The following is a 16,992-nucleotide window of genomic DNA, read 5'->3' as shown; positions in this document are numbered from 1 at the left end:
TTTTATTATACGATTTATGAACAATAACAGACTTTTCCGTATTGTCCGAGTAGGCCCGGTCTACATCACGTCGGATAATTGGGACTCCATTGTATATTTGTTCGTAGATTATTGAATGTCCTAGTTAATCAGATCATTGGGATGGATATAAATTGTTTGCTACTAGATTTGTTAGTAGAAGCGCATGTGTTTATCGGATATGTAATAATTCGTGACCTACGGGACCACTGATTTCATGCCTCTTTATTGATCCTTCTAAATTTTAATTAGACGTGGACTTTATTTATATTATTGTACTATTGTAAGATTTGCAAAGTTTTATTAATTGTATAGCACAGGGACACATATTATTCTATCAGCGTTTCAATTACTATTGTTTATTTGATAAAGGAGGTAACATGTGAAATGTTTGTATGATGGCATCTAGTGGTACAGATCGGGCGCTAATCATACTCGTACATAATTTATATAAGCACTTACACTACATTGTTTGTTCTTGCAATTCATGGTAAACAATTAGTTTCGATTTGATTTTCTTTCTGTAATATATCTTTTTCTTTTTTTATAAAACACAATCATTTTATGAAAATCTCCTTTTATTTCAAGAATTATTAGATTGAGTAATTGTAAGTAAGTAAATAGGTAGAACTGTCCAGTCTTAATATAATAGAAACATTTATTAAAGAAATGATTTAGAATCTAATGTAGATTTTAGTCGTTTTGTGAGAAGGCTACAAATTTTATAATTATCATATACATCTATACTTTTATATGCGTGTATCTGTGTGTGTTTTATCATTTCCATATATCTCTAATTTTCAGCTTGAATTGCACATTTTTACTTTGCACATACTCTGCACACGTAGCACCAAATGATATTATTGTTTGTTTAGATCGTTACAACACCATTTTACTGATCAACATTTAAACACACCCGGTGATGCACGAAAATACATACATCGAAGACTTTATTGTATTAAAGCTATTTTTCTACTGCTACACTGCCTGCAAGATGGAAGACAGTCGTTGACAATAATAGAGAATATTTAAAGTACTGAGTTTATTCCAATTTTGTGTACTACCAAGCTCGTGTATCATATTATGTAAATTGCTCACAAAAGTAGAATTGAAACTCATCCTAGAGATTATAGTCTTGACGCTTTCGTGTTTCAGGAATCCTAGAAGTATCTGTCGTACCCTCCAAATTTGTAAGAATATCGATTAATTAGAATTGAAACAGAAGCCTGCGTTGATAATAAGACATAAGGAGTATCGATCAGATTTTGTAAAACGATGTGTACAGTGGAAAGAGAACTGGAATTATATTTACAGATAAAAAGAGATCTAAATGGAACAGACGGTTTCGATTATTATTAATATCATCACGTACAAGTATAAAAAGGGGAATTGACAAAAGTTCGGGTAAAGTTGTAAGACTGCTTATAAATGTTAAAATAAACTAAATTTACATATTACAATTATGTTAATTTCTAAAACTCGTAATTTATATTTGTTACAAAATAACATTATTGCTCCTGCCAATATTGTTCGATTTTTTAAGCGACGAGAATTAAATAAAGAAAGAAAAATGAACGTTTTAATCCAAAATCTTATAAATTTACGTCCGATATATGAATCTTTAGTTTATATTTAATACACGTATGTAGAATTTTACAACATACCTATATCTAAATATACGTCTCGTTAGAATTATCTTTCTGAAAGGCATTCGTGCTTAATCGTCGAACGATGAAAGCGTTGATTAGAATTAATTCAGTACTTCTGATTTGCAGCACATTTCGAGCTGGTAATGAGTGGCATCAACAATCTCCAGGAACTGTTCTTTCATTTCTCGAGCTTTCACGTAAACATCCTCTTTCATCAAGTCATAACACATAGCGATCAGTCCCATACCGAGCAACAAGTAAACAAAATTTATTATCAATTTGGTTTGGCTATCAGCGGTTAGATCGCCGTGTGTCCACCCAGGCACGAGATCGCCCATTCCAATTTTGCACAGCGACGTTACGCAAAAATAAGCGCTATCCAAATAATCCCAGCCTTCCCATTCGGCGAACATTATCGAACCACTTAACACGTATCCGAAGATTACCCAGAGGCACGCTGTCGACGGCACCGTGATCCTCTGGCCAGGCTTTCGTTTGCCGGTGCACTCGTGCAGCCACGTGTACAGCGAGCGGAACGTTTGCGCTAATACTTTACCCATGTTAAGGAAATACAGAACGTAAAGAGGAATTCCTAACACGGCGTAAATAACAGTAACCGCCTTTCCCCAGGGAGTTTGAGGCACCAGAGTCCCATAACCGATCATCGTGAACACAGAAAGGCAGAACATCATGGCTGCTGGAAAGGACCACAGATCAGTTGCCGTTAAGCCACTACAGTTCTCTTTCCTGTAGTCGCCGGTGAAGTTGTCTTGGTAACGACGCAAAATTCGGTTAGACACCGTGTGAAATGTCGTTTTATCGAAGATATTTATAGTCCGATTGCTGGCAGTACTGAGCCACAGCTCTTCGGCGAATTGTTTCCTGATTAGTTCTCGAATGCAGACTGTCGATGGGATTTGGCTCTGAGACTCTATCATCATAAAACCGAAAGCACCTATTATGGCGTAACCAACCACTAGTCCACCGACGCCAACCTGAGTGCACATGAAGGCGACAAATTTTCGGCAATAATCCTTTATTCGTTCCCTGAGATCCGGATCGGTCATCGACGAACTGGAATCTCGACTTTTCAAGGAAGATCTTATCGGGACGCGCGTCATTTTATTTGCACACCGAATTAAGATAGAGAAACAATGCCCGAAACTGGGGGGATTAGATACACGCTGGCCACGACTAAATGATTTTCGTGCTGCTTTTCTATTTCTGTCCGACCACGCCGCTTCATCTTTCTTTCTATCCTCTACTTCTGTGACCGTCTCGCTCTCTTCCCACTGGGCTTTATCCCCTTTATTTACAACGCTATGTACATGCGCGCTCGGAGATATTTTCAACTTTCTTCGACAAAACAGTAGTAAGTATTCGGTATTCAGGTATCGAATCGGGCTAGCGCTGACAGTTACATGAAAAGTAGACGAAATAACTGGTGATAGATAAACTGAACTAGATGGATAGAATCCATTACGATAAGCTACTTAAGAATCTAATCCACAATATTCATAAATTAGTAGACTGCGGATTTTTATGTATTTATGATAGAAAAATACGATATAATAATAAATACTAAATAAATAATAAATATAAATACATAAAAATACGATAGAAAAATTCTTTCGTGTTATTGAAATAGTCGAAACATATTTCCCTCTTCATCTATTTGGCCAGAAAGTTCTATCGCATGTGAAATATACGTGTACAGGGTGTATCATAATATGTGAAACGCACTTCGGAAATGGACAGTAGGCAGAGAAACGATGAAAAAGGTTTGATCTTGTTTCAAAGTTCAATTTAATGTTTCGATAATCCGCAAATTACTTTCATAGAAAGTGCTCGAAATGGCCATTTTCAATCTACATGCAAACTTGCAGTTGTCGTATCGAAGAATTTTGCAATCTTTCAAAAATTCCAGGCATTTGTTGAGTGTATCGGCAATCTTGTTGTATACGTGCACAAAGTACTTTAACACTGGCAATGGGTCGGATGCACGATTGTTTTCAAGTAAGCCTAGAAATAAAAATCTAATGGATTTAAATGAGGAGAACGAACAGGCCAGACAGTAGATCTGCACGACCTATTCATTTATGAGGAAATCGCGGAGGTAAGCAGTTGGACTATCGAAACACAAAAATGGCTATAACTTTAAAACAAATAGAATACATGTTCATATGAAATTTTTTCATAATTTTGAAACCTCTTGTCCACTCCTGAAGTATGTCTCACATACTATGATGCACCCTGTATTTTGAATTTCGTTATCTTGACCTGAACTATGAATGTAAACTAACAGATTGATAGTGGACATGTATAGTGGACGACAGCGGACGTTATATTTGGTATAATTAATTAATTAATTTTTTTATTTATAATTAATCTCGTCTTGGCGATAGAAATCGTGTTCAGTACTTGTACTTTAGTCCCATACGAGGAGATTGTTCCATTCTTATTCCTAATTTTACTATAAACTATATTATATTCTTGGAATATGCTCTTAGTTACTATATTACATTGTTATTTTATCGTGTCATATTATACTCTTCTTTAATAATTCAACTCTTTTTTTAATAATTGGTACGTATTTATCCCAATGCATATATTAAAATGACATATGCAGAAGTACATATATTTTTTTGTACAAAAGAATTAATAATTTATTAGAATATTAATTTATGGTTGTACATATACGTATAATGTCAATTATAATAAATGTATTAAAGCATCGTTATCGCAGAATGTAACAAAATCATTGAAATATATGCATACGACCTTTGTATTTATATCTGCACCAACGCATGTACGTATAGTACAAGCATAGTCTACTAATTCAGTAGTTGCTCGTGCAATCTCCGTGGTCGAAAATCTCGACGTAGCTAAGAAATTTTTGAAGAAGGTCAGTAGAGCGAAAATTGTTGTCTAAGTTGTATCGTTCAACAAAAACGACAATTCTGTTGTGTATATATACATATATATATATATATATATACGTTTAAAATGAATATCAAATATTTGATATTTTTGCTGGCATTTCTCCACCGTTCAGGTAAATTGATACCAGTTTTAACGAAGTACGATTATAACAACAAGGTAACTGCAGTTATATTGTTATTTGAGGATTATTCGTGAAGGGACTCAGTTTTAACAAAAAGTATATTTATTATTAGTGAAATGAAAATCATTCTCTACAAAGAATACGAAATATATATAAAACATTCAGTAATGTTGTCAAAGTTTCTGTTTGCATTTACTCTGAAACACATGTGAACACATATGAACAAGTTGCTTAATTAAATGCGATTCGTTATACTCAATGTAAATTATCGTAAATTATTGCTATATTTATTAAATCGTTATTATTATAATCAAATTAATTTGTTATAATTAAGTGTAGTTATTATTACATTTAGAGTATTATTGAATAATCAGTAGTTGTGCATTTATATCGGATCGTATCGAAGTGTAAATCTAAGATTGAAGAAAGTATTACATATTGTTGATATCTTGAATCCTCGGTAGATTCAATTCCTCGATAGATAACCTTGCACTAACATTAGAATCAGATAGTGATACACGTACGCTCACTGCGAGCCAATATAATAATATTATAGTAATTTTTATTCATTTAGTTTTATTCTATTTATATTTAAATAACGTACAGAGATTTACACAATTAAACAAATGTGGATCGATGTATTAAACATAAATTCCAAATAATTAAAATTTAACGAATCGTACAATTCACAGTTTTACAAATTAGTGAATTTTGAAGGCGGTGTACGTCCATTTACGACCCTGAAAAATGATATTGGTCTAATTAATTTTCAAAAAAGCCATTTGTATAATGAACTTACATCTACTTAAACAGAGAGAGAGGCGCGAACAAATTAAGTAGACCTTATCAGGATTCTTCAATCGATGGAAAGCCAAACTCTTCGATATTTCAACGGAAGCTGGGCTTACACCACTTTGAAAATAAGCGGCTTCAAGTTGCTCGTGTTCCACCGGACCAAAGCATTCTCTCATTCACAGGAATTTAAATGAAGTTGTTTCGTGATTGCTTCCAGTTGAAAAGTAAAGTATGATTGCAAATAAGAAATAGCAAAGTACAAGAAGCATCGTTACAGTCCATGTGTTCTATTTTTTGAAACCCACGAGTGTTAATGATATTTTAATCCCTACATTTAATTGTCTCCAACTTGAATAATTTTAAACAAGTGCCATTTATTACGTGTATAATTTATGGAAGGACAAAAGTGACAAGCAGCTTGTAGTAAAATTTTTAATTGGTTGCCATTTATTTTTTATACAAATAGAGGTTAATTAGCGTGCGCACACAGGGCAATCACAATGTTTAGTACAATGCAGAAAGTAAATGTCATATAGGTAGTAGGGCCTCGTGTAATCTCGGGGCTATCTAGCTAGATTAACGTCGTGTACATCAGTTGTAGGCTCATCGCTGTCACGTTCGTGTCATCGAGTAATCGCAACTTCTGACAGTTCTAAATATCATTTTTGCGATGAACAACTTGTACATAATTTTTACAACTCTCATAGGTAAGAGAAGAATCGCTTACTAACTAAAACAAAGCCTCATTTCACATTAGAGGAAATTACCTTTTTTCTGCAGCGTATTTGGTTTTGACATCATATTTTTACAATATAAAAATTTAATGAAAAGTGTTATAACATAAAATCTGATTTAATCGTGATTTAAATTGCAAATTTATCGTATATAGGAACAAAAGAAGAAATGTCAAAAATAGTTAAGGTGCACGAGCTTCTTATAAAAGGGAGAAAATCTATTTTATTCATTAAGTCAAGTCTGTGTGAAATCGAATCGAATAAAAGAATAGTTTGTACAATAACGCGAAGATAATATTTGTCAAGTATTGTATAATAATTAAGTAGTCGATGAAGAACGATAATCCAATGAAACTTTTATGTCTGGCAAATAAGTAAAAATGTCATCGTATAAGCTTAAACTGTGATTGTGTCGGCGCTATTATGTGTTTGCGATTTATAAAAGAGACTCGACAGCAATCAGCAAAAATTGATAAAAACAGTGCAACGGAACTTTAATAACCGGAAGCTTACGTTATACTCATTAGAATTCATTTGAATTCTTCATCAGCCGTATGTAAAAGCGCCAATTTAAAAGCAGCGACATTCCTTTGAGGGTCGATTGAGTGTCAATTTAGGACGTACGAAACCATCGTTCAAGTTTTCTCAGAATTTTCGGTGCTGTTTTCCACCCTGATATCTCATTAATGGGAAACCACATTTATTTCTCTGATGTTCTGTTTAGTCAACGGTCAATGAGGTTAATTTTATTTCCTGCCGCACGCATTACTTATCGAATTTATTGGGTGATGAACTCCCAACGCGGATAGACGAACATATTTCACAGGAGACACATTAGGAGGACTGTGTATATACCTGAAAAACAGAAGTATGTGTTTTTATTCTTGAGAATTTCTATTAAAACTTGCGTACCTTTGGATTATTTATTTGCTAACAAAATGGTAATGTATAATGGTAATGACTATAATGATCCATACACATTAACTTATATGTAGATCGCAGATTTTTCTGCGTTTATAAGAAAAATACCAAAATGCATGAAATGCACGTAATATACAGAAACACATGAAATATACAAAGTACGATATCTGTTATAATATTTAGTGTGAAAAACAGATATTTATAGTATGTAAAAAAATATTATACATAAAAATATAAATTTGCAAAAACATTCGCAGTCTGCTTTATACATTTCGGTTGAATTTATTAACTATTCTTATTCAGTGTTTTGCATAGTGATTCGTACGTGTGCAGTTTTATCTTCAGTGTGTTGTAACTTGTTGCAAGAGACATTCTTCCTTATAGAACATAAACTACAGCTAGTTACAAAACGTTTGCTATAACTTATTACTACTTCCTTTGTTCTAATTTATAATCTATATTATAATCGGTTTACTGGATTGCAGTATTATCTGGAACTTTGGTAATCATTTCCGTAATCATTTAAAGATACGAATGCAGCTTACTGTCCGATTACTTCAAGTACGTAAACAGTCAGCTGTTCGTTATATTAATAAATCTAATAGATAGTTTAATGAGTCAGTATACACATACATACAACATTGCTTATCAGAAGAAAAATTTTAGTCATCGTGTCAATGAAATGTTAGTGTTACGTTAGTGTAACATGTCTCGTGTGATAGTTGTAATGCGCTGACTACCCTTCTTCGTACAGTTCGATGTACAGTAGGATGTAGTACGTTAATAATTCGCCTCATCTTCTCAATCATTGGTTTCCGGACTTTCATTTACGTATCGATGAAATCCTATAATTGTAATCGTATACGATTCGCACTGCACAGGACATCGCAAAAACAAGTGTTCCATTCAAGATTATTTTTCTATTTTATTGTACAACACATAGGAAGATGTTATGCTTCTGCGATTTAAACAATTTTGATAGAAATATAATAGTGTTTGCAGAATTACAGTATTAGTTATCGAATCTATAATCGATATAAATATCGAATATCGAAATCTATAACCTAAACTGAAGTTAGCAACCAAATTTTTGCATGATTATCTATGTATGTGTTAGCATTTTTTATTCGAAATGTATACAAATTAACACACACGAATGCTATATATTATATGTTAAATGTTATAATATTTCATTTGATTAACTGTCGATTTGTCTACTCGAAGACGTTTTTTTAGAGTTTCATGTAGAGGAGATCGCACTGGACTCAAATCTTTAACTGAAAAGTTTCTCTTGTTTCAGGCTTATACGAAGTAACTGCGTCTGATGACTGGTCATATTCGGGTGATCATGGTAATTATTTTTAGATAATGTCCGCAGATATGTCCTATACTGTATGTTAATTGAAAAAGTGTTTGGAATAAAACTTACGTTGTTTAGAGGGAACATCTTACGATGGCATTCGAGATCTCAAGACGATCTTTGTTTTTTTCAGTAGAACTATACGTTTTTGTATGCATCGTTTTGCATGCATTGTTTAATTTTCTGCAAAAGAACATGAAGGTTCTTGGGTGGAAAATTGATGAATTTAAAAGATATTTAATCTTATAAAACTTATCGTATTAAAGATAAGAAAAGATAACACTGTTCTTTTATCTTTATATGATGAAATTAAGGCTGAAATGTCTTTTAAACTGATATCTTAATACCTTTTTTTTTTTTAATAAAAAATTGACAGCTGCTTCGAACGGTGTTACCATACAACTCGATTCAATTCAATTTTCACCACGTGAAAACAAGTATAGTTCCATTTAAAAAACAAAGGTTACCTTGAGATCCTGAAAACACCTTCAGCTCCCTTTGAAACAAAACAAATTTTATTTGAAACCCTTTTTCGTATAATGTATAGTTTATGAAATACTTGTGTTGATCGATTAAAGTGATACATCCTGTATATGTATGCAGAATTATTGGATCATTCTGTTCAATACATAAAATTATTTACAGACAAGAAAGCATCAGTAAATCAGAGAATATAACACTTATACTTTTTGCGTCATTGTATCCATCTCGTCAATTGTCCTCTTCTTGCAATCTGTACACTGTACATACAAAAATAACGTAATCAGGACAAACAATGAATCAATTCGATCGAAGTTTTTCGGTTTTGAAGCAACTCAATGGTCATACTAAATAAATATTGCACCTAGATACATACGTATATACAAATAACATTCTATCAGATTGAAGTAATGTTTATTCCGTCATGTTTATTCCATCGCCTATTTTAGTAAATATAACTGGTATGTTATTGTTTCTGATAAAGGCTTCATGGTATTATGTTTTCCTCTGTTTAGGCCCGGAACATTGGCCAGGCCTGTGCACGACTGGAAAGAGACAATCGCCGATAAATATTGCTACCGAAGATATCGTTAAAACTGATCTTGGTCCACTTAAATTCATAAGATACAATACTGGATTTAACGGCAAAATCACGAACAATGGCCATTCCGGTAGGTAAAGAAAAAAAGTAAGCAAACCTTTTTTACGTTACATTTAAATGTTGTATAATTAGCAAGAGAAATTTCGAGGCTTGACTGTATAAGGCAAAATGGGACGAGAGACGATGAAATTGTGTCCAAGAGTTCCTTCCTGAGTTATAAGCAATAAAATAAAAGAATTGGCCAAAGTGCTGCTAGGGAGGGCAGCGAAAGCGAGCGAAGTAATGAGGCGGTATCCCTCCTGTCAGAGTTTCCCCTTTTATAGACAAGTCAGAGTGTCAGTTATTGTTGTGAGTTGTTGCTTGAACTTTTACAATGACAATTGTACACATTATGTCTCGTATTTCCTTCTAGTACGGATTGTATCGTTGCAGTCAATACGAAGGTTACGTAAGCGAGTAGCAAGAAGGGTTTAAAATGAGTTTCTCTGTCTATCATGTCTAACGGATGATTAGGTTTGAGTCTTTTGTTGGATATATGCGAGATGGTCTGAATCGTGTCAGGACTTAGGTGGTTTAGAAATCGTATGAAGCGTTCAACTGGCAGATCCAGTATAATATCTTATACCTGTCTGAATAAGTATGTCCGTATTTCGTATGGCTGTACCAGTTATAAGCTATTCGTTAGCTATCGAAGTACGAGGATTTCAGCTGAGGCTATTTGATCAATGTTGGTTTCCGAGACAGAGCCCCAAATGGGGCATGCATAAGTTTAAGTGGGCTTAATGGTGGCTTTACATATAAGAATCTTAAGCGCTTGGTTTAATTTAGAGTGTCGTCCCATTAGCCACCAGAGCTGCCTGTTAACCGTATGCGATCTGTTGCGAAGAAACGTGATATGGGGTTTTCAAGTTAGCCGCGTGTCGATATAAACACCGAGATATTTAATATTGTCTGAAGTGGAAATTGGAGAGTTCTGAAAGGCGATAACTGTGCGATTGAAATGGCGTGCGTTAGTGGAGAATACGGTGTGTTGGAATCTTAGCGAGTTCATATTTATTCGGTTATCGATGGTCCTTCGGAAATGAGATCGAGATGATTCTACGTTGCGGAAGCGCAGCTGCTGCCAAAACGTTTGTGCAGAGGATAGCGTGAGCGAAGCATGAGTGTCATCGGCATAAGCGAAGAGATATGTGTCGGAATGTGTAGGAATATCATATGTATTGAGAATAAAATGGAGAGCTCCAAGAATGTTGGGTTGAGGAACATCAATTGAGATCTTTTTGACCGAGGAGAAGCTGTCACGAGAATCAGTGAATATTTCGTCGTTGATCTCAGTAAGCTTAGTTTATCGATTTTATTATTATAGCGGAGTCTATTCGCCCTTCGTTTATGCGAACCAGGGTTTGTTTAGAGTCAGTTGTACGAGTTCGTAAGCGCGTTTGTATTATCCGAACTACGCTGAAGTGTACTTTCAGTTATACGTGTGCGTGTTCTGAAGTCGTACAGATCCGTGTGTTTTCTAAACTGGCATATAAATTAACTATATGTAACTATATATATATAACTCCCAACATTTGTAAAACTTCTAGAAAATTTTTTATTTGTCTGCAATTTTACCAAAATTAATGTAGAACCGAATAACAGTATTGAAATTGATTAAGAAAAACTTTCTCAATCAACGAAATATTAGGTTTTCCGTATCTGTTATTGGAAATTATATGATCATGTTGTATATACAAGCATTATGTATCGATTGATAGTAATTGCATTTACGATTCATTTTACTAACCTTTGTTATAGTACAAATTCGATTGTACGGTGCACCAATTCATCTCGAAGGAGCAAATCTTCCATCTACATATATTTTGGAGCAATTACACTTCCACTGGCCCGCTGAACACACCATAAATGGCATCCGGGACGCATTAGAATTACATTTTGTTCATTATGACGAACAATATGGCAACGCGAATATGGCATCACAACATAAAAATGGCATTGCCGTAGTTGCTACCTTATTCGAGGTACGTTGATTTGAGCAATTTTAATAATTTTCTACATTGCCACTAATACGTATATTTGCAAAAAAGTTTGTCGCAAAATTAGTCTCGATCGAGAGATCAAGGCCGTTTTTGTTCCATTCCTTGTTCTCTATCCGTCACGAGTATCAGATGTCTCAAAGGAATCATCGTGGGTCTCAATTCAACCAACACCAAAATGCTATAATGCTCGAGACGTTTACTTTTGATCATCCTATAAATACAAAAAAACGAGTCCGACTGTGCAATCTGTTTTTGGTTTCTGTTGCTGAATAATGGCAAAAAGTCATACATTAACTTCTAAGGAGTAATTGTAGAAACATTTTCACGATCTGCCTATACTGCTGTTGAGTGTATTGTAGAGTATTTTCAAATTCATCGAGCTTAATTAAAGCACTCTCAAGAAAAGGGGAGTTTAGAATAGAACAAAGGTAAGACACATCAAAAGAATTAGTTATTATCGAATGATCTAATGTCTTCTGTGATGTAATCTACTCGTTTATAGGGGATATATAAGTAGATTTAACGAGTTATACAAATATATCATTTAAATCATGTAATCTTTGAATTTAATTTTGGAGATAATATCTTTTTAAATTGTTTCACGGTATACCAATAAATATTTGTATCTAAGCTCAAACGTTATATCGTATACTTAATCTGATAGGTACTATTGAATTTTATTTGTATATTTCGGAGCTAATTTAAAATAGCGCTCATTATCTTCAATGCATAACTGACACCCTCTGGTCAATGCTTCGTAGAGTATTAATGATGCATATGCGGCAGTAATGTGTTGCGTTCTATCTCAAAACGAGCAATTTTCGCATGTGCAGTTAACGTTTACCAGATGGGTCATCTGGTTCATTGATGCAACCCATTGATCATCTCAACTAAATTCATAGCCTACCGACTGCAAGTGGAGATTAACATTGTACAAGTGCAATTTGCGCTACGTTGATTTAGACGTAATTCTCTTGAACGTTTCTCACGACTACAAAATTATTAGCAACAGGTTTACAAAAATTGCACGCGTTGACCACTTTGACAATTTTAAATTTCTTATCGTTGATCTGATGAATGCTGATATCTTCTATCATCCATACACCGATTACTCCTTTTATTCTTAGTTAGTAACATCCTCTTATCTTCGTTATACAGTTACGTTTAGCGTTGTAGGTGTAAATCGATCTGAGGGGTTCTAAATCGTGTGTTTGGTATTAAAATGTAGGCTCCGTTAAGTATGGTAATCGTGATAATCATAAATTGCATAATTCTTTCGTCGAAAATCTTTTTTAACGTTCTCGTATGTTCAATATTTTTTAATTAGACATCAATATATAGGACGATTATTTTTCTGTGTCAAAACACTAGCAATTGGTTTCATGTTTTTAGTAACGAACAACATAGTATAGATTCGATAAGATTGATATAAAATGAGATTACGAAGAAATATTCAGGAATAACATATCTTACGACGATATAAAATAAACATTTAATGGTAACGCCATTCACGAAATTCTAGTACGTAGTTCACCCAAGATCGTAAAGCGGAGAAACGTGATAATGTTGCAAACACTATTTTCTAAATTTATCTTGCAATTATTTATGCCATTTTCTTGTAATAAATAAATTCATTCAAGTAAGGGATTTGTTTTTCGAGAATCGAACATTGATAGTTCATTTACGTAATGAAATTGAGAAATTGATAAAAAGTGGAATTGATCGGCTAGACTTCTAAGAAGATCGTGCATCATCACAGCTTACGCTCGTCTTGGTCCGTGGCAGGAAAACAAGGAAAGTTTCACACGAGATATTTTATCGTGAATGATACATACATACATCAGTGATGCCATTTTTCAATTGTGCAGCTCTCAGCTTGCTTTGCCGCTGTCTAGAATTGACCACGGGAGATGATTACACGTTCGGTTCCGTTTGAGTCCCGCTTCCTCTCCCGACTTCGCTAGTGGTAGGGTAGCTACAGACGGGTCGATTGGTGAGAAATTTTAGCAAGTCGCCTCGTGTAAATGCAAATTTAGTAGACTGGCTTAATCGACTGACGAACGAGGGTGGAGTGACAGGTGACGCTTTTGTGTACGAACACAGAAATTTAGCAGTATGGGTCAAGCTAAGTCCACACCGATAGACAATCGTTCGCAGACACGCGTTGCAGTCGATCGGCATTTGTCTTTCGTGGAAAATTTGTAGACGACGGAAGACAAAATTACACAAACCACGTGCACATTAACAGACAATCGTTGACAGATGTGCGAAGCAGCCTATAAGATGCACATCCGCGGACAAGTATTTTGTTCTCCATTGGAAAACAGGAGGAAACGTGTGCGGCCAAATGTAAGAAGAATGTGTTTCTTAGCCCGCTGTGCGATGATGAGATTTATGACATGGTATTTGCTATTGAGACGAAAGTCGAAGATGGAGAATTTGAAAATACACGCTGTTTATCGAAATCACTGCAACGCTATATATTTAATGTATCAAGTTAGGCGAGGCATCTTTTATAATAGGTGAACCTGTATAAAATGTCCGTTTATGTATCAATGGATGGAATTTTCTGTTAGGTTCCACGCCATGAAATTGTGTGAAAGCTCTATTTATCATTTGAGATGTCCATGCTCTTTCTGATATTAAATTAAAATTCGAGTTAATACCTATCAGGAATAAAGATATGTTGGTCATCGTCATTGATCGCCTTGACTGCCTCGATGTTCTGGACATAACAGATGAAGTTCAAAGCATCGGCGCTGATCGCCGTGTCTGTTCTCCATCATGATTCATAACACATCACTGCTGACATCGGTCTCCATGATCAGATCTGATACCTTGAAAGAGGTCCTATCTTCTCACACTGCGAATGTAAACCTGAATAATGTGCATTATAACCTGCCCAACTCATTTCCCGAGTAATTTGTAATCGACATCTATTTTTAATTTTCGGTTAATACAGTATGTATGCAGTAAGTTTCCGGGCGTAAAACATGTCTGACAAATATTTATATTGCAGTTACGACAGAACTTCGTTTACTCGAGCTCTATTTATTTGAACTCTATTTATTTAGATATTTACATAACACGTATGTATGTGAAATATCATTTCAGTTAAATAGCGATGACAATTTGGATATAATGGCAATTTTGGAAGCAGTGGAATTAGTATCTAACGCAGTCGGAAAAACTACGGCTTTGATGGGAACCAAGATTATTCCTTATCGCTTTTTACCAAAAAATCATACGACGTATTACCATTATGACGGATCGTTAACTACTCCTGGATGCCAGGAAATTGTCATGTGGTATATTCTTGCCGACAAACTTACGTTATCAGAGCAGCAGGTAAATTTATTTCTCGATTTCATGATCTATTTATATATATCTAACAATGAACGTTTAACACGTTGACTGGCACGGTGATGATCGGTGAGCCACGTTGTTAAATTTTTTAAAACGATTAAAATAAGATAAATTTCATGATCTGACAAAGGTTGAAGAATGTAAACGACACAGATAACATTATAATAGGATATAATACAAATACGATATAATATTTTGCAAGAATTAAATACTATGATGTAGTATATTTCAATATATCGCGAGACTCAGGACAAAATACGCGTGCGATTTTACATATAGGTATATATTAAAATGCAACATCCTGTAGAATCTTTACTTTATTTTCTTGGTTTTCAGTTAAGCATCTTTAGAAGTGTTGGAACAAACAACGGTACACTGATCTTCAATCACAGACCAACGCAGAGTGTCGGAGAAAGGACAGTTTATCATCATTTGGACGGATATTCTGCCGCGACAACCCATTTGAGCAATTTACTGAACGTGTGCTTTAGTCTCTTACTAACCAAATTGTTATATTTCAAATAATTCCAGTTAACTTCACCTGTGAATTTAGAATTATCTAATCGCATAAAATGTGATCGATATATCGTTGACATAGCAATAATGAGAGGGGGCAAGATAGGGGAAAGGAGAGTTCGGATGAAGCGAAGGAGGAGGAAGATGAATTAAGAGGTAGAAAAACAAATAAGGAAACTGGTCCGTATGAGTACTATTATGCGTTTCCATAATGATTCGTGACTGTTCACAAGTAACACAAGATTTGGTTCTAAAATGGTCCGTCTGATTTAATCGTAAATATACGGTAACTTTTATATGGATTTTCGGAATGGTTTCATATTTTACTATATTATAATCACGACTGTTGTGTCACATTATAGTGCTGACAAAATTTCAAAATGTTTCGTATAATGCACGTAGTATATTCGTAACAAAGTTATATCGTAAGCGTTCGACGTGTACACGAGTAAGATTCAGTGACATATAACAATAAATCAAATGTACGCGACAGTGAAGCAAGTCATTATATGTGTAGAGCATATGAGAATGAATAATACAACCGCGTTGTATATAATTAGTGATGTGATAAACGACATGTGTACATAATGTATATCTTTGTAAATGATTTTATGTTTAACAAAAAACCAGCTAGAGTAGCATTTAGACATATTAACAACGTAGGTAACTGGCTAATCTTTCACCATTAATGATAATATTCTGTCACAATCGTTTTATGACGTATACTTCTTTCGGAGAATATAAAGATTATAAAATTAAAATTTTATTTGTTATCCTCTTTATGGTTAATTAAGAGTACGTAGCATAAGCATTTAAGGAACTAATTAAGTTTATTTGTATATTTGAATACGTAATTTCGAAAAATAGTGATCATATATATCTACTTATGGCAAGGAGCTACTTTGCTAAAGATAAGTAGCGTAATGTCGTTTTCTCTTTGACGACTTGGTTTTACATTGGATTATTTTATTATGTAAGAGCTTGCCGTCTTTTTGTTCTTCTGACTCGTTCGAACAACCAGTGGTAACGAATTCTATACTGGCACCATTGTCATCATTATTTATATTATTGAATACATTTCGTACGTTTACGTTGTATGTGCATTCACTTTGAAGATGTTTTATTTCAAGATGCGGTGTCTGAAAGCAATAAAGTGTGAAACAACATAAGTTGCATCCAATTTATATGGTATTTACGATCATCGGTAGTATCTGTATAGCAGATACAGCATTTATGAACATTAAATAACTGAATAAAGAAATAATTTCAAAAAAAAAGACAGATAAATGAAAAAGTAACGCACAACATTTAAGTATAATTATATGTTAATATATATACTCTTACTCATAAGTATTAGGACACTTGTGAAAAATAAGATGCACCGAAGATATTTTTAAGAACTTATTAAGACTTGTAATTATTTCGCCTGTAACCTTGTTACATAAA

General features: G+C 34.2%; 3 protein-coding genes across 6 annotated transcripts in view; 1 reads left to right on the top strand and 2 right to left on the bottom strand.

Moving 5' to 3' along the window:
• Positions 1 to 361: 361 nt before the first annotated feature.
• Positions 362 to 2,898, bottom strand: LOC100750189 (TWiK family of potassium channels protein 18). Its single transcript, XM_003487101.4, has 2 exons — positions 1,413 to 2,898; positions 362 to 1,344 (listed from the first exon to the last, which is right to left on the bottom strand). Exon 1 carries the CDS (start codon positions 2,786 to 2,788, stop codon positions 1,769 to 1,771), a length of 1,020 nt encoding a protein of 339 aa, XP_003487149.1. The 5' UTR covers positions 2,789 to 2,898; the 3' UTR covers positions 362 to 1,344; positions 1,413 to 1,768.
• Positions 2,899 to 4,658: 1,760 nt separating this feature from the next.
• Positions 4,659 to 16,171, top strand: LOC100740941 (carbonic anhydrase 6). Of its 2 annotated transcripts, none has more exons than XM_012382025.3 (6): positions 4,659 to 4,722; positions 8,482 to 8,532; positions 9,537 to 9,692; positions 11,423 to 11,646; positions 14,779 to 15,012; positions 15,367 to 16,171. In XM_012382025.3, exons 1-6 carry the CDS (start codon positions 4,674 to 4,676, stop codon positions 15,553 to 15,555), a joined length of 903 nt encoding a protein of 300 aa, XP_012237448.1. In that variant the 5' UTR covers positions 4,659 to 4,673; the 3' UTR covers positions 15,556 to 16,171. The 2 variants fall into 2 exon arrangements, with proteins under 2 accessions (XP_012237448.1, XP_012237449.1); XM_012382026.3 differs by lacking the exon at positions 4,659 to 4,722 and adding an exon at positions 6,079 to 6,233.
• Positions 6,462 to 16,992, bottom strand: part of LOC100750071 (anosmin-1) — a 34,835-nt gene continuing 24,304 nt past the window's right edge. For 2 of the 3 annotated variants that reach the window (XM_003487100.4, XM_012382021.3), the window contains exon 8: positions 15,903 to 16,685. In XM_003487100.4, coding sequence (XP_003487148.1) covers positions 16,452 to 16,685 — 234 coding nt within the window. In that variant the 3' untranslated portion in view covers positions 15,903 to 16,451. Of the gene's footprint in view, positions 7,116 to 15,902; positions 16,686 to 16,992 lie in introns of those variants that run through there. The other variant, XM_012382022.3, reaches the window with a different exon arrangement.

Source organism: Bombus impatiens, unplaced genomic scaffold (assembly GCF_000188095.3).
Source record: "Bombus impatiens unplaced genomic scaffold, BIMP_2.2 scf_0140, whole genome shotgun sequence".
Lineage (NCBI taxonomy): Eukaryota > Metazoa > Arthropoda > Insecta > Hymenoptera > Apidae > Bombus > Bombus impatiens.
The sequence above is the reverse complement of the archived record's forward strand: the minus strand, read 5'-3'. Positions and strand labels throughout refer to the sequence as shown.